At 37.2% G+C, this 18,584-nt stretch overlaps 1 protein-coding gene across 2 annotated transcripts in view; it reads right to left on the bottom strand.

The window, feature by feature from the left end:
* LOC107702602 (ephrin type-A receptor 5-like) overlaps nt 1–18,584 on the bottom strand; it is a 107,283-nt gene that overhangs the window by 16,695 nt on the left and 72,004 nt on the right. The window contains exons 6-12 of one of the 2 annotated variants that reach the window (XM_016504974.1): nt 17,530–17,654; nt 12,126–12,285; nt 10,738–10,843; nt 3,971–4,038; nt 2,988–3,113; nt 1,078–1,263; nt 690–751 (exon numbers count right to left, since the gene is read on the bottom strand). In XM_016504974.1, coding sequence (XP_016360460.1) covers nt 690–751; nt 1,078–1,263; nt 2,988–3,113; nt 3,971–4,038; nt 10,738–10,843; nt 12,126–12,285; nt 17,530–17,654 — 833 coding nt within the window. The remainder of the gene's footprint in view (nt 1–689; nt 752–1,077; nt 1,264–2,987; nt 3,114–3,970; nt 4,039–10,737; nt 10,844–12,125; nt 12,286–17,529; nt 17,655–18,584) is intronic. The other variant, XM_016504975.1, reaches the window with a different exon arrangement.

The raw sequence follows: 18,584 nt of genomic DNA, 5'->3' as shown, positions 1-18,584 counted from the left end.
ATAGATATTGGTTAGATAGATAGATAGATAGATAGATAGATAGATAGATAGATAGATAGATAGATAGATAGATAGATGATAGATAGATTCATTTATAATTAAGTTTGAAATAGATGCAAGGCGTAGTAGGTTAGCCGTTAGAGTGATATATATGCAATTTTATTGAAAAAGTATAAATACATATTTTTGAGAAACACATTTAAACAAATACACATTTCATGAAACATGCAAACACTTGAAAATAAAATGAAACATATAAAATATAATGAAACATTTATGAATTTTCTCATTCACAGATCACTACACGAATGACACTTAAATACAAACTTTTTTTCATCATAAAATAAGGTAAGAAATACATTTATAATTAATTTGATGCATGAAAAAAATAATAAATAATAAAAAATGTGTATGGATATTCTCATTCACAAAACACACTAGTAAGACTTTAATAACAGCACTTTATTACAATAACTGGGTAATAACTAGGTACTAACATTGAACCAACCCGTAAACCTAATCCTAACCCATGTTGTTATGTTATATTATCCAGTACTTTCTTAGGTAAGTACACTGTAAGTACAGCCATGTACTGTAAAATAAAGTACAACCAGTGTAATTATTCATGGCATTCCCATGAAATTCACAGAATGACTATTTACTGTACTTCCAAAAAGCAGAAAATGTACCTTCAAAAAGCTGTCCAGGGATCCATTCTCCATATATTCTGTTATTATCATCACTGGTTTACCTTACAGAAATAAATCACACAGATTTCAGTTTTAAGGTCATTGTTAGGTTAGTATTATTATGTGACATTGTCTACATTAAATTGATAACATACAACATGGGTGCCATGTGGTAACATCGAATTAACTGCTTTTATTTAAATCCAAAAACATTATTTAACATTACTGAATCAACATATTAGGTTACACCAACAAAACTAAACTAAAGGGTAAAATCTGGTATAAGCAGCTCTTTAAGATAACAATTGCAGGTTAACACTTTTTACAGTGTAATACTGAAACAATCATTTTCAAAAGCAATCATAATCAAAGGTATCCCGGCACTCACTCTTGGTGATGACCCCCTTGAGGTGGATGATGTTGGGATGCTCGAACTGGCCCATGATGCTGGCCTCGCCCAGGAAGTCCCTCCTCTGCTTCTCGGTGTAACCGGCTTTCAGAGTTTTAATGGCCACTGGGATCTCTCTCTTCCCTGGCAGCCGCAGCAAACCGCTGCACACCTCACCGAACTCACCTGCAACCGCGAGCAGAGCCATCAGTGAACCGCGGCAGCAAAGAGCCAGACGATGAAACGCCTCATTGTGCTCGGGCAGATTTCCCTCGCGAAGCCACAAAGTGCAAAGCTACTGAAGGATGAACTCGCTTCCTTCTGAATGAATAAAGTCTGGCAGTGAATGCCTGTATTTATAATGCGACACTTTCAGAGCAGGATTTGAAACTGAATGTTTAGCCCAAACCTCTTATTTTAAGGATGTTACCATATTTTATTTTACTGGAAAAGAAGAAAGAGAATAATGAACTAGACTAAAGAGTCTGTCAAGACAAACTTTACGTTGGCTTGACAAAGCCTGACCTGAAAGTCTGAAGTAGAATTAATAGCTTTAAATTAGGAGGTTTGAAGTTTGAAATAGTTAAAACTTGAAAGGGATAGTTCACCTAAAAATGAAAATTTGCTGTTAATTTACTCACCCTCAGGCCATCCATTAGAAAGTAAAGAAGATTTCTAGCTGAAACTGTGGTCCTTGGTCAATTATAAAATGCAAGTCAGCGGCTACCAGCACTTTGAGAATCAAAAAAGCATATCAAGGATCACAAAATGAATACGCATAGCTCCTGACGATATACTGAAATCTTATGAAGTGAAACAATTGGTCTGTGCAAGAAACTGAACATTATTTACATCATTACCCCTAATTCAGACTCCGATTCTTTTCTGCGAACTGGTTCTTTCAGACAGTTTGTTTCAATGAACTCATTCACTAGTTTGTTTATGCAATCTCGCAATGACTAACGCATACACAATTGTATTATTAAAACACCTAATAATGATGTAAAATGCATACGTTTTTACGAGTCTAAAGCAAATAAAGTGATTGAACTAGTCTTCATCAGCTCAAGTTTTTACATAAACTGTAAGAAACCATAAAAACTTTCATTCAAGTGTTCGGTTCACGCATGCACATATCAGCGGCTCATCAGTTCTTCGGTTCGTTCTGTTTTACTTGATTGTCAGGCATCCGAAAGTGAGATTTGATTGAGTAACTTGTAGATCTGTGCTGCCTTCGAGCATTGAACTGTTTCAGACAGTTCAGTCCGATTCGGCAAACTGGTTCACCAAAAAGAATCAGTTCAAAATAATGGTTCATTTGTGTACCGGACTTCACTCCGGACCGTTTGGCTGAGGCTCTGGATTACAGGTAATAATGTTGTAAATAATGTTCAGTTTCTTGCACAGACCAATGTTTTCGCTTCATAAGACCTCAATATATTGTCGGAAGTCACGGGTAATAATTTTGTGTACCTTGATATGATTCTTTTTTCTCAAAGTGACTTTAGTAGTTGACTTGGATTTTATGAATCACCAAGTAAAAATCTTACTTACTGTTCTACTGAAGAACAAAAGCCACCTACATCTTGGAAGGCCTGAGGGTGAGTAAATTAACAGCAAATTTTATTTTTTGAGTGAACTATACCTTTAAGTAGTAGTTTTAAAAGATATAAGGCTATATGGTTGCTAGGGTGTTGCTAAGCAGTTTCTCAACCCAACATACAGTAGATATCCGCAGTATCTAAACAGATTTCATCTCATACAAACACTGCACAGTCAGGCCTAAAGATGAGATTTGAAAACCAAACCGTCTAACATTCTCCTTCTCAGCGGTGAATGTTTCTCATGTAAGCTAATTGTACTTCTGTTCCTAAGGCCTGTTTTATTTTAGTTGCTCATAACTCACTCACCAGCTCCAATAACCCGCTCGATGGTGATACAGGACACATCAATCTCCTTGGCAAACTCGTGGATGGCCTGGTTGGGATCTTCGTAGGTGTGAGGATCGATATACGTGCGGACCGCTGGGAATTTGACTGTGATGAAGAGAGAGAGAGAGAGAGGAAATGCTGAATCCCGGACCCTCACAGCTCTGGGGTTGGGTTATGTGATGTAACGTGAGAGGATGCGCAGGAGATGCTGCTTGAGGTTTCATCTCTAGAGACCCTGTTTGTTCTTCCCTGCTGCGCAAAGCACAACATGTTGATGGATTGCTTTAGGACTACATAATAAGAATCCACCAAAATATGCCACACGTCTGTGTGTAACTGTATTATTGGGTACGTGGTTAGTGTGGTTGTAGCCTAATGGGTCAGTGAGGTTTTCGGGTTACAGATGGGTGTCCCAGTAACTGCACTGTTACTAAACAAATAATTTAAGTCTATGGGATTTTTCCATCAGTCATTCTATCACTAATCAGGGAATAATAATAATAATAATAATAATAATAATAATTATTATTATTATTATTATTATTGTTATTGTTATTTTTGCTTGGCAAATAATAATAATAATAATAATAATAATAATAATAATAATAATAATAATAATAATAATAATAATAATAATAATAATAATAATAATAATAATAATAATAATAATAATAATAATAATAATAATAATAATAATAATAATAATAATAATAATAATAATAATAATAATAATAATAATAATAATAATAATAATAATAATAATAATAATAATAATAATAATAATAATAATAATAATAATAATAATAATAATAATGTGAGGGCTGTGAAAGTGCTGTTCAAATAAAAATAATTCACGCCCAACCGTCCTGACGTCATTTTTAAGCTAATGATAGGATGAGACTAGCCCACTGAACTCTGCTTGAACCCAGACGTGTCTGTCTGTCTGTTTCAGTTAGACTTACTGTGTCCATTGTGGAAGTGCATCTTCTCCTCGTCCGGATCTTGCATGGCTTTACTGTAGCCACAACGTCTGTGAAAAAGAAGAGCTGTGTTACTCTTTATACAGCACAGTTTGCCTTTCTCTAAAAGCCATTTCTCTAACAAAATTAAAAAAAATGCCTGCACTCATTTCCTTAATTGAACGGCCTGGTAGAGAGAGGAGGGCTAGTAAACAGAGAGAATACGGGATGGTAATGGTTTTATCTGCTTTCAGCACAAGAATCCTCCAGAGAGGACTATCCAAACACGCACACATGCAGTATGACAGCAGTCTTAAGCGAACCCAATGCATCACAGCTTTTCTGCCAGTAGAGTGTTTGTATATGTGAAATGAGCAAGTGGATATTCACACACAATGAACGGCAGAAACAAGGTGATATCCGCTTCAGATCAGAGATACAGGGTAAAATTATTTGACTACCTGATGATGATCACTGTATATGATCTTGTATTTCGCAAACAAGATGAGTGAAAACACAATTATTAGTGCAAAAATATTAATTATTACTAAAAATATTTAAAAAAATATGATTTATATTTTATTACTGATTTGAAATGATTGTCATAAAGTTATATGATAAATGTTATTAACTGTAATTACATTAAAATAATTAGAATGTAATATAATTAATTTGATTAAAAGTTTAAACCAGATTTAAAATTGAAAATGAATGAAATAATGAATGAATTAATTTAATTAATACACTTACATATAATTATATAATAAACTAAAATAACAGAAAATATAAAGATAAAAACTGATAAAACACTGATACTAAAAAGAACACTTTTTTAAACAAATGACAGTGTGAATTATTATTAATACTATAATTAATAATAATAGTTTCAAATATTATTCTAGAGTTTGAATTGCATACTACCACACTATTTTTTCAGTATGGAAAAATTCTGCATTTAATACATGAATGCATGTGTACTGTGCATGCTGCCAGGAAAACTGTATTCAATATGCAAAAATAAATGTGTTTGTGTACTTGGCAAATATAGTGCATATGCATATTGCCTACTTTTTCCTTGACAGCTTTCAGTAAATATCATGCAGTACACTTGTATTTCATTATGAGTTCTCTCTACAGTCTATAAAATAGCATTTACCGGTTGCTTACTATAAATGTCAGTTTATGGCCCAGTTTTGTACAATTCCAAACAAGCCTTTTCCCTTTCAGGCCGACCCTGCTCTGTTTAGGGGTATATTGTAGCCAATTGTTCTTATGTGTGTGTGTGTGTGTGTGTGTGTGTGTGTGTGTGATATCATTTTTATCATTTTTATTGTTTGTTTGTGTGTGTGTGTGTGTGTGTGTGTGTGTGTGTGTGTGTGTGTTGTCTGTGTGTGTCCTGTGGGATTTGGCTGTGTGGCTGCAGGCTCAGGGGAGATGAGTCTGACCAGCATGTCAACCCTGAAGCCCCGCCTCTTCCTTTGCTCCACTTTCTTCTGATGAATTTGATTGGACCTCTGTGCTGTCACTTAATCTGACATATTAAACTACGAAACCAAAATCCTAACAGGAAGAAAAGCTACTCTTCAGAGTTGTATAAGCTTTATTTGTTTATAAGGCTGCATGTATTTATTTAAAATACACAGCAAAAATGCTGCCGGAAATTCAGCTTTGCATCACAGGGACAAATTGCATTTAAAATATATTTAGATAGAAAACAGCTATTTTAAATTGTAATACTATTTCAAAATATTACTGTTTTACGAACTTGGTAAGCATAAAATAAACACTAGTCTATTTTTTATTTATTTTTTTATTTTTTTAATGGAGAGGTAATATTTGTTATTATAGTTTTGTCGTTGTTGTTTGCAAGAAATTAATTATATTTTTCAAGGGACATGTTAAATTGATCAAAAAGTGTCAGTAAACATGTTTATAATGCAAAAAAAAAAAAGTTATTTATGAACTGTCTTTACATTCAACAACCACGTATAAAAGCATCAGAAATACAGTATATAAGAATATGCAAACATTAAATATCAACTGTTTTCAACAGTGATCATATTTATTTATTTATTTGTTTATTTATCTTAATTGATTGATTTATTTATTTATCTGAGCAGCAAATCATATTAGAATGATTTCTGAAAGATCATGTCACACTGAAGACTGGAGTAATGATGCTGAAATTCAGCTTTGCATCACAGAAATAAATTACTTTTCACAATATATTAAATTAGAAAACTGTTATTTTAAATTATAATAATATTTCATAATATTCCTGGTATTTTTGGTAAAATAAATGTAGGCAAAATAATAAAGTGTGAATTTGTGCACATTCTTAGCCAATGTCCTCGACTCATCCCAAAATCTTCACAGCATCACCTTCAAATGTCTGCGAGGATGGTTCTCTGACAGCTTTACTAACAGCCCTTCTTCTTACGGAGCCCTGTAGCTCATTCATGAATACGTCTTGACCTAGTAAGGCCAAAGAGGCTATTAACAACCCTGATTGCTTCCGGCAAGAGAGAGCGTGCTTCAAACCCATCTGTGACATGAAAGGTGACGGAAGTGTCAAGGCTGTGGCCCTCGTGATACACTGATATACACTTTAAGAGTAATTGCCTGAAACCGTCGCACTCTTGAGGGACATCCTTAACCCTTGCTTAAACAATTCAACTGCCTTTCAAGTGGCTTGTGAGAATTCAGCTGGCGGATGTCTGCTTGAGGTCTTGCTCTCGTGCCAATCGTCAATCTCGATGTGGACTTGACAGCATCAAATTAAAAGCTGCGACTCGGTTCAAGGGTGAAGGGTGACGAGAGACCAACATTGTTTGAGGTTAGCATTAGCTAGTTCTCTACTGACAGACATTCAAACCCTTGAAAAAGTTTGCTTAATTAATTGTATTGAATGTGCATTTGTAGTGTACTTCAGATCTTAAAAGCATATTAAAAATATTAATCTTATGTATTTAATATAAATATATCTTCCAGTAATTGTCCTTGCTTTGCCTAAATATGCTAAAGTGTACTTCTTTTCCACAAGGGAAGTAGCCGTGTATTCTGATTAAATAAAACGTTAAGTTGTGTACTTCCATTTGAAAAAAACAACCCAAAACATAACTGCTTATGTTACATGTCTGTGTTTTGTGTTTTGAGTTTCTGTTGTGACCTGGTTTTGCCTGTGTCTTCATCAGTTCATTGTTCCCACATGTTGTCTCATTAATTATCCCATTAGTCCCTGTGTTGCTAAGTCCTGAGTTCTCCCCAGTTCATTTGCCAGTTATTGTCTATGTTACACGTTTGCTTGCATGATTCCTGAGTTATCCTGCCTGTTTTCTGAGTGGATTTATATGAAAGACTGACCTGTCTTTAGATCACTCCCGACCCAGAGCCCAGCCAGTCTTCATCCCGCTGCACGGAGCATGCACCAGAGCCAACTGCAGCCGCAGAGCCAGAACCCGCCGCGATTAAAGCGCCAGCACCGAATAAAGCGACAGAGCGGAACATCGCCCCGGAACCTGAGCTCGACGACGCGACTGACCAGGTGTGTGAGCCAGCAACGCCGTGTATCGCCGTGGGAGTCCTCGTGGAGATCACGGTCTTGGAGGGAAGCCCTGTCCACATTCCCACCACTGAGGGTGAGCTGCAACTGGTCTCTGGGAGCTATTTTGAGGAATTAATGGACTGTTTTAGTCAAGAGGATTTGATAGACTGGTTTGGGGTGGTAATGACCAGCTCTCCTGAGTCTCCGCTGGTTCCATCCAGCTCTCCTGTGTCTCCTAAGCTCCCACCCAGCCTCCCTCTCCCGCCTCCTCTAAAACCAGACAGTTCCTCAGCCCTATCTCCGCTGGTGCCTGTCAGTCCCTCAGCTCACCCTCAGTCAGCCCAATCTGGGACCTCTGATCTGCCTCTGGACTTCCAGTCTCCAGCTCCGCCTAGGCATGAGGATCCCCTGTCTCTGCCTGCAGCCTCTGAGTCCTGGACTCCACATCAGTCCTTCGATCCATCGGCTCCACCTTGGATCCTAGCTCCCTCGTCTCCACCGTGGCCCAGCATCCCACTGGCTTCACCGGACTCCCTCGTCCCTCCGGCTCCACCTTGGTTAGTCGTCGACCATCCGTCGCCTCGGGACTCCACTCCTCTGGCTTCACCTCGTCACTCCGTCCCTCTGGCTCTGCCGGACTCCTCCCTCCCTCCGGCTCCACCTTGGTCCTCTGTCGCTCCAGCTCCGCCGCGGTCTTCCGGATCCCTGTCTTCACCTCCACCTTGGTTGCCTGAGCCACCAGCTCTGCCTTGGCCCTCCGGATCCTCGGTGTCACCCTAGCGCTGCGGCTTTCCTTCTCCATCCTGGACTCCTCCTCATCACTGCCCCATCTCCACCATGGCTCCTCCTACCGTCACCTCCACCGTGGGTCGCTATCCTGGCTGGTCTCTGGTTCCCCACCTAGCTCCTCCTGCTCCGGGCTCCTCCCTCCATCTACTCCGCCCTGGCCTTATGAACTATGCCCCTTTCCCATTGCCTGCCTCTAGCCTGCCCCACGCCCGCCTTCTGAACCCCCACCCTCCCTCCTCTGTTGGACTGTTTATGGCGCGGGGACAGCTTAAGTCCTGAGTTCTTCCCAGTTCATTTGCCAGTTATTACACGTTTGCTTGCATTATTCCTGAGTTATCCTGCCTGTTTTCCGAGTGGATTTATATTAAAGACTGCTCTGTTGTATTCCCTGCTCTCCATGAGTTTGATCTGCCAGAGGCGCGCTACAGCTTATGGATTTCAATGCTAAAGCTAATCCTAACAGTGAATGTTCTTCAGAGGTAGAATTGAGATATTGTGCTGTTCAATCAAACATTTACTTGTTTGAAACAAACAAACAAATAAATAAATGAATAAACAAACAAACGAATGAATGAATGTTATTCAGAGGTAGAATAGAGATGTTTTGCCGTTAAATCAAACATTTACAGCTTAAGTTAAATGATTTTAGCAAATGGCTGCAATATAACAAAGAGTGAAAAATTGAAGGGGGTCTGAATACTTTCCGTACCCACTGTATATTCCTTGGACGCAGGAAATGATTTTTCCAGACAATCACTCTTTTCATTTCAAACTCAATATTTCATCTATTTCAAATAAACTTAGCATTTCATAAGCGCAAACAAACATGAACACACATTTATATCTGCACCTACTGCACTCCCAGCGTAATTCCAGTAAATTGCGAACTGTTTATTATAGATAGACAGAGCGCATCTCAGTTTGTTTCCTCTAGCCAGCGAGGACAATAGCATGCATTACTGTCTCATTTTAAAATGTTGTGCCTGAAATGCTAAATAGGACAGCATGCATGAAACAGGATATTGTTGTTGGCTCCTCATCTGGCTCTGCCATTGTGTTTTGTGATCGTGCAAACAAATCTCCCAACGCTGTTTACATTAAGAAGCGAACAGGCACATATTCTCCTTACTGTAGAACTGAGGCCAGTGATCAGAGATATAGACACATATGTGAGGTCTTTAACTAGCTCAATACATGACAGCTAAAACTGACAGATAAATTGATTTATAATGGATTTAAATGTATTCACATGGCTATACATAAAGCTGTGTAAACACTTATATATTGCATTTTAACAGCTATAATTACAGATATTTAATAATTATGTAATGTACAGATAATTATGTAATTCCCTTTTTTCCCTCCTATGTTTCTAATTTTGTGAACTTTAGTAGAAATTTCTGCATATGATGTGGTTAGTCTTAGGCAAATACCACAGTTATTAGGTTATAATCAGCAACATTTCAAAAGATATGAGGCCTCCTTCCAATGTTGTAAAAAGCTTTCAGAATCTTCCTGTCATTTTCCTTCTGATGACAACTTACCCCAGTTTTACTTTAGTAACAAAAATGTAGTAATTAAGTGAATGTCAGTGTTTTTATCACTTTTGTCTTGATTTATCTATTGTTTTATTATAATAACTTGTGATTAGATCTATTACTTAAGATTATTTTGCTAATCTTTTTTTTTTCAAAAAGCCTTATTTATTTATTTACACTTATCCAATGTTGTCCTCAAGGGGAAAAAAATACTGTAATATTTTAAACATACATTAATTGTCTAAAATGCATACTTAATGCAGCAATATTTATTTACTTGCTTACTTACTTACTTTGTATTGCATTGTATTGTGCTTCATCTGTGCTCTTTTAGTAAAGTTTACTGGATTCTCCCTGGCTGTTAGTACAAGCCTTTATGCAAAACTGAAATATGCAGTTGACTTTCTAACATTTGCAGATAAGGATCGAACTGTAAGACATAAGTTATGTTCTGAGGAAATCAAGTCTCACATGCATCAAACATCACACTTATCTGTCAAAGCAACTGACGGGTAAGCCGTGCTAAATCCTATATGTTTGTTTGAAGCGCTTGATATAAAGCATGTCTCATAATGTTTATGACAGCTTGGGTCATGCACTTTTCCTGTAGCAGCCCACTCTGAGAGCTCCACTGTTTTCCAGATGCGTTTTGTCCATAGAAATGCTTATTCACTACTGTAAAGACACATGACAGACTGATGGATTTTCTGTGCACAGTGCACAAATGTGATTAACTGATAATCAGTGTTGATTATTTTCATTATTAGTTTGACTAGTTGTTGCAGCCCTACTTGTTATGATTAAAAAAAAAAAAAAATCACATCATTTATAGCAAACAATTTATTTGAATGGATCTTTCAAATAAAAGCCACTTGGATTTTGTTATAACGTATTCTTACCTGCCACTCATCAGGAAACCTGTGACCAATGCGATGAGGATGATGGCCACAGTAACAGCGACAGCGATGATGGGCACCTGACCCTGATCACTGGAGGCCGCTACTGCTGGAACAGACACCAGAGAAACACAAGAGCACGGTTTGAGAGTTCATCACAATCACTGCCTTGTTTCTTGCTAAATTCATAAGGAATTACCGTAAGTGTATAGAGTGTGACATCCATTATTACACACACCCAACACTACTGTATGTGACATGTTAATACAAAATTTAGTTGATGTGCGGACGTAGATGTGCACACTATAAAAATGTTTTACAAATTTTCCAGTTTATGGGATCTTTTGAGTCACAAATGCTAAGAATGACATAAAACTATATAAAAATCCATGTTAGAGACGCAGAATTCTCCATGATGTCCCAACTAATCAAACACAGTTGTATGAACAAATAATTTTAAATAGAACAATGTTGCTGAAATGGGTTTGTGAGTTCCCAGCATGAATTGCAATAGATTAATAAATGATGCTGTTACTGTTATTGGATTATTGTTTCAATGTTTGCTGACTTTTGTTGTTTTTTGTTTTGTTTTGTTTTGATATGCATCAGTGTTCCCAAAGTTTGCGTCTCAAGCATTGAAGCCTGTCCAAACCTCTCAAATATTTTTGCTTTGTAAGGTAATTGCGCCTTCAGAAACAAAAATAGCATCGTTCAATTCACATATAATCCTATTATATCCTATAAACTATACATAAATGTCCAATTAATAAATATATAGTATAAGAAAAAGTATGTGAACCCATTGGAATCAATTGTTTTTTGCATTCATTGGTATAATTGGTATGTTATCTGATCTTTATCAGTCACAAGTATAGCATTATATATAGCATTTTCTGCATGTTTTAACCTTTCACAATAGTGATTATATGATTTTGAGATCCATTTATTTACTCTGAGGACAGCTGATAGGCTCATACACAACTATAACAACTATTGAAAACATTCGCTGATGCTCAAAAAGTACATAAATAGGAAGAAAATAGAATGCAGGCAATCACAACGAGGTAAAGTTAACTTACATTTTCCACAACACTATAAATGTTTAATGGAATGTGTTTAATAAAGACAAAAAAGATTATACCTGTTCGTTTGTTGTTAGCTTAAGCACATTGTTTTTGTCTATACTTGTCACTTTGATGAAGATCAGATGAGATTTTATGACCAATAATGCAGAAAAATTAGTGTTACTTAAGGCCATTTTTAAGAGAATAGTTGAGAAAACCCCAACAATCTGAAACCATCAAGTTATTTTGAGTTATTTTACAATGAACTTTTTTTTTTTTGACTGTGGCTCATCAATTTAACATTTTTTTTTTAAATGTTTCACTTACAGTAAGGGCTTGTTTCAAACTCAAAGCGGCGGCTGAAGCCTCCGTAGCCCGCGGAGGTGCGTGCTCTGATTTGAAAGATGTACGCTGAGGAAGGTTTAAGGCCATACACCAAAACATCCGTCTCCTTTGACTTGATGATGGTGTAGCTTGTTTCCTGATCCTACAGAGCCACCAGAAGACAAGAGAAGACAAAAACTGTCAGAGAGCGAGAGAACGAGGGATAAAGGCCTTCTGTCCCATGAGAGAAAGGCAAAGTGTGTGTGCTGTGGCCAGTAGTGAGGATCAGTTTCACGGTCTTCATTGGCTTTGTTTTAAAGCCCTGTGTTAAGTGCTCTGTCCATTAGCTTTCATACGAGCGACCATGGGTCTTCATAGCTTTTTTCGTCTTGTAAGTGCATCGTATCATTGTTTCACAGAACGCTTTAAAACACTGAGGTCATGAGGAGCTGAGGCTCATTTACAGACGTATTCTGTCTTTAAATGGCTCAACAAAGCAAGCGGCAAATGCTGCGAGGTGAGCAGCAATCAGAGACGCGATCGGAGATGGGATTTAGTTTCGGGCTTTGTGAGGATTGTCGCCAGCGGGGTGGTCGACTGAGACGCCCAACGACAGCCCTGCTGCTGTAACGCCACTTCATTAGAGGATGAATCCTGTCATCATCTACTCAACCAACTCATGATGTTGCACAGATGTCTCCTGGAGGAATTTCGAATAGTTTACTGGTCGCTGTTTTCCATGCATTGACAATGACTGTGGACTAGAGATTTCAAGCTTGTAAATGGACAGCAAAGGCCAGATTTACTAACAACGTAAATCAGCACTAATCCTTGTTTGGTGTTAAAAACTACTTTTATGATTTACTAAGTAAACGTAGTGAAACTTAAGCGATTATAAAGTGTGCACATGGTTATTTTTATGGCTGACCTTATTTTGTATGCATTTGTATGAGTTGCCCTTTCAGGGAAACTGTGATAGTTGCGCTGTGAGAACCAGAAGAAATAAACATTCAGACTGTTTTGTTTTTTTTGAGTTCTGTAAATTTCATTCAAAATATCCAAATTAAATAATTTTCTTTAGAAATTAGATAATTCTGTATGCAAATCTTAGATACTTGTCTAGCATTTTTGCATCTTTTTTGAAGCCTAAAAGCTCCAGTTTCCAATCACTGTAGCTGCAATGGAAAATAACAACCAGTAAATTATTAGACTATGGTGGCCCAAAGCCTTATTTATTTATGTATGTATGTATTTATTTATTTATTTTTTTGTTTGTTTGTTTGTTTATTTTTAAGGGAGAAAACGTGAACAAAATCTAAAATAAAGATGAAGAAGGGGTAATCTACACGTTTTCTAATCTAATGTAAGCGAATTTGTGACACTGACAATGGCAACTCAAGATCAAGGTCAGATTTCTGGGCCATTTAGTTCTTTACAACATTTTCAAATCAGGCTGTAAAGCATGATCACTAAGTTTTCAGGGGCCTCTGTAAAAACAAACAAACAAACAAACAAACAAACAAACAAATAAATACATACATAAATAAATAAATAAATAACTTAATTAATTAATTAATTAAAAATATAATAAATAAATACATCAGTCACACTTTACAATAAGGTTAATTTGGTTAACATTTGTTAACTTCATTAGTTAACATTAACAATGAAAAAAATAGTTCTAGAGCATTTTAGCATTTATAATCTTAGTTAATATTGATTCCAACATTTACTAATACATTATTAAAATCAGAAAGTTGTATCTAATAACGGAACTGAGCTAATATGTACACACATGGAACAGTTGTATTTTTGTTAATGTTAACAAAGATGAATAAATACTATAACAATGCATTGCTCACTGTTAGTTTTAATGCATTAAATATAGCTAACAAATGGAATCTCACTGCCTTACCGAGCATTCTATTACCATTGCCTGTTGATTTTGTGTATGACTTCTTGCCTGTTTGATTCTACTTCTGATTATTGGATTATCCCTCTGTTTTGGCTTTAGACTACTGCCTTTTTCTGACACTGATTCTGGATTGCCCTCTAAATAAACTTCTGCATATGGATTCTCACTCGGCTTCAGCCTCCTCGTTACAGAATACTTCGCCCCCCATGAATCCAGCGGAAGTTTCGGAGCTACAAGCGGCGTTCGCCTATCAAAGCGAGGTACTCAAAGGCTACCAAAAACAACTTGAAAGCCTGCAGTCCACCAATGAATACTTGACACATTATATTCGTTCACTTCCTCCACCCATGCCACAAACGGTAAGCCTTGCTATGCCTGATAAATTTGATGGTTCAGCGGATAAATGTAGAGGTTTTATCCGACAAGTAGAAATTTATTTTGACCACCAGAAAGACAAGTTTGCTTCTGATAACCAGAAATGTGCGTTTTTGATTACACTCCTTACGGGAAGAGCGATTACCTGTGCTGCTGCTGTTTGGGAGTCGGATTCAATAATTCGTACCTCTTATGAATACTTTAAACAACAGCTACGTGATGTGTTTGAATATCCCGCTGGGGGCAGGGATATTTCGACGCAATTACTTTCTATGTCCAAAGGAAATCATTCGGCAGCAGACTACGCAGTGGAGTACAGAACGCTGGCAGCACAGAGTGGAAGACAGCCTTTCTCACCACTAGGGGCCACTACGAATACCTCGTTATGCCATATGGGCTAGCCAATGCTCCAGCTGTGTTCCAGTCATTCATTAATGAGATACTTCATGATCTGTTAGATCAATATGTGATAGCTTATATCGATGACATCTTAATCTATTCCAAGTCAGAAGCAGAGCACATCCAACACGTCAAGATGGTTCTTTCACGTCTCCTCGAGAATCAACTCTTTGTCAAGGCAGAGAAATGTGAGTTCCACGTTTCACAAACAACATTTCTGGGGTATAACATCAGCCATCAAGGGGTAGAAATGGACGAATCCAAAGTCAAGGCAGTCGGCGAATGGCCACAACCAACTACCATTAAGGAACTGCAGAGGTTCTTAGGATTTGCTAACTTTTACAGACGCTTCATCCGTGGCTACAGCTCCATTGCCTCCCCGCTGACTTCTCTCCTAAAAGGTAAACCGTCCAAACTGAAGTGGACAGAAGATGCAGCCAAGGCCTTCAATACCCTCAAGGTTAGCTTCACAACAGCACCCTATTTACGACATCCAGACCCTATTCTCCCCTTTGTGGTCGAAGTGGACGCATCTGACAGTGGCATTGGAGCTGTACTCTCCCAGCGTCACGGACAACCTGGTAAATTATATCCATGTGCTTTCTTTTCAAGAAAACTCACGCAGGCAGAACGTAATTATGATGTGGGCAATAAGGAACTGTTATCTATGAAGGCTGCTATTGAAGAGCGGAGACACTGGTTAGAGGGGGCAGTCCATCCGTTCCAAGTTATCACATACCACAAGAACTTGGAGTACACCAAAAGTGCCAAACGTCTGAATCATCGCCAAACTTGATGGTCCCTGTTTTTTACACGCTTCCAGTTCACAGTTACATACAGACCCGGAAGTAAGAACAGTAAAGCAGATGCTCTGTCAAGACGCCATGACTCTCTTGTCATTCCTGGTCCACCTGAAACTATACTGCCCCCAACCGTCATCATCGCACCAGTTACTTGGGACATCATGGAGGAAATTCAACGAGCCCATCAGCAAGAACCACCACTAGCCGACTGCCCCCCAACCAAGCATTACATACCCCATGCTCTTCACCACAGAGTCATGCAGTGGGTTCACACAAATCTATGTTCAGGTCATCCAGGGATCTCACGCACATTCAACCTGCTACAGAATTCTTTCTGGTGGCCTTCAATGAGTAGAGATGTTACCGCTTACGTCAAGACATGTCAAGTTTGTGCCCAATCAAAGACCCCCAAAGAACTGCCCTCCGGCCTGTTACAACCATTACCCATTCCACAACGCCCCTGGACACATCTATCGATCGACTTCCTCACTGACCTACCTCCCTCTGATGGATTCACTACCATTCTGGTGATCATCGACCGGTTCTCTAAATCATGCCGACTAATACCCCTCAAGGTTCTCCCTACAGCCATGGAAACGGCACTGTCTCTTTTCCACCATGTCTTCAGAATCTATGGTCTGCCTGAGGACATAGTTTCTGACAGAGGAACCCAATTCACCTCACGAGTCTGGAAAGCTTTCTGTAAGCAGCTTGACATAAACGTAAGCCTCACCTCAGGCTACCACCCTCAGTCTAATGGACAAGTTGAACGACTCAACCAGGAAATTGGAAGATATTTGCGCAGTTATTGTAGCCGAGAACAACATCGGTGGGCAGAATTCCTTCCATGGGCCGAATATGCTCAAAATTCCCTGACACATTCTTCTACAGGACTAACCCCCTTCCAGTGTGTTTTGGCTGCCGATTGGACTGATTGACTGTGTTTAGACTACTGCCTTTTTCTGACGCTGATTCTGGATTGCCCTCTAAATAAACTTCTGCATATGGATTCTCACTCGGCTTCAGCCTCCTCGTTACAACCTCATTGTAAAGTGTTACCAAAAATCCTAAAAATTCTGAAATTCATGTTTTTCTTATTTCCTAATAAACTTTTTTTTGTTTTTTTTATGTATACAGAACATGTAATGTTATGATTTTTCAGGATTATTTGAGGAATAGAAAATTCTAAATAACAGTATTAATATAAAAATATAAGTCTTTTGCACCACATACACTGAAAAAAAAACTATACTATTTTTTTTTAAGGTAAGTGGTTGCAAACAATTTATTTTAGCTACATTTAAATAAATAAAAAAATGTTGAAAGTTAGTCAACTAAATTTGTTTATTTAAATGTAGCTAAAATACATTGATTGCAACCACTTACCTTAAAAAAAATAGCACATTCAATTCATATATTTTTTTTTCAGTGTAAATGTATTTACTGTCACTTTTATTCTGCAAAAAATGCATCTTTCAATAAATCTTACCAAAAACCTTTGGATGGCAATGTATCATGGTTTTCTCAAAAACATTAAGATGTGCAGCTGTTTTCAACAATGCTAATAATCAGAAATATTTATTGAGCAGCAAACCAGCATATTCAAATGATTTCTGAAGGATCATGTGACACTTACGACTGGAGTAATGATGCTGCAAATTTAACTTCGATCACAGAAATAAATTACATTTTAACATATATACAAAGAGTTATTTTAAATTGCAATACTGTTTCACAATTTTACAGTTTTTTTATCGTATTTTTTTTTTTTATCAAATAAATGCAGTCCTGGTGAGCAGAAGTGACATTCAATCTGTAGCATATCTTTTTAAGTAATATAGAATTTTCTTTCTTTGTTTCTTTTGATTTTGGGCTGAAATGTAACCTGGGAATGTTTACAGCATGCAGTATTTACCTTCTCAAAATACTTGATCTCATACTCCAGGATGATGCCGTTGGGTCGGTCGGGTTCTTGCCAGGACACTGCGATGCTATTCTTCGCTGTCTTGCCTTTCTTCACCACGGTTATAGGAGATGGAGCTTGGAACAAAACGGTTACATCTCACCTTACTTTTCACCTCAAATCAAGCAGAACATGTATTTTCTTGCGTGATGCAGTGAAGCCCTGATGCAATGTGCTGTAATTGTCATTTGAAGATTTTTCTAAGTCTATATACTTGAGACTTATATTTGATAAGTCCAACCCCTCGGCTATTCCTAATTAAATGAAGATATCATATTGTGCTAATTACTTGAATGAGTTTCATAAAGTTCAGAGAAAAAGCCATTCAGAAATATGAAATATTCCACACTTCAGTGGCAGAGACAATCAGAGAGAATGCCTTTCATCTTAACTATTCGATCGCTTTGAGAAAACGCTTTGAATGTGGATTCGGGCAATGACATGCTTTAATGTTTGTACAACCTAATTATCACACATGAAAAATGCATGGTGAAATCTGTCCCGATTTACCTCCTTCCCATAAAGTCCCAGACATGACATCACTCTCAACAAATATGAAATTGTTTTATAGTTTATATAATTTGTCCATAAAAGAGTATGAATGTTACTACTTAGAATCAATTCACAATATTATATTATGGTGGAGTTTAAACTCTACGTAGCAAGAGTGGTTTTAAATACTGAGTTTATATTGCTAAATAAAGCATTACACATATTTCAAGTTGCATGTTTGTACCTAAAAATCTCTATAATGTATAACCTGAAGTCTCTCTCTCTCTCTCTCTCTCTCTCTCTCTCTCTCTATATATATATATATATATATATATAACAAATCTAATTTATAATGAAAAATAAATATTTAAAATAACTATTTAAAAAGCACAATATTTTTAAATAAAACTATTACTATATATTTAAATATACATATTTTCAAATTAATTCAATTCAATTCAAATTAACAAAATATTATTGTGAAACATCATTACTAGTTTATTTAATTTTATTTA

This window comes from Sinocyclocheilus anshuiensis, unplaced genomic scaffold (genome assembly GCF_001515605.1).
Source record: "Sinocyclocheilus anshuiensis isolate Anshui unplaced genomic scaffold, SAMN03320099.WGS_v1.1 scaffold210, whole genome shotgun sequence".
NCBI classification, from domain to species: domain Eukaryota; kingdom Metazoa; phylum Chordata; class Actinopteri; order Cypriniformes; family Cyprinidae; genus Sinocyclocheilus; species Sinocyclocheilus anshuiensis.
The sequence above is the reverse complement of the archived record's forward strand: the minus strand, read 5'-3'. Positions and strand labels throughout refer to the sequence as shown.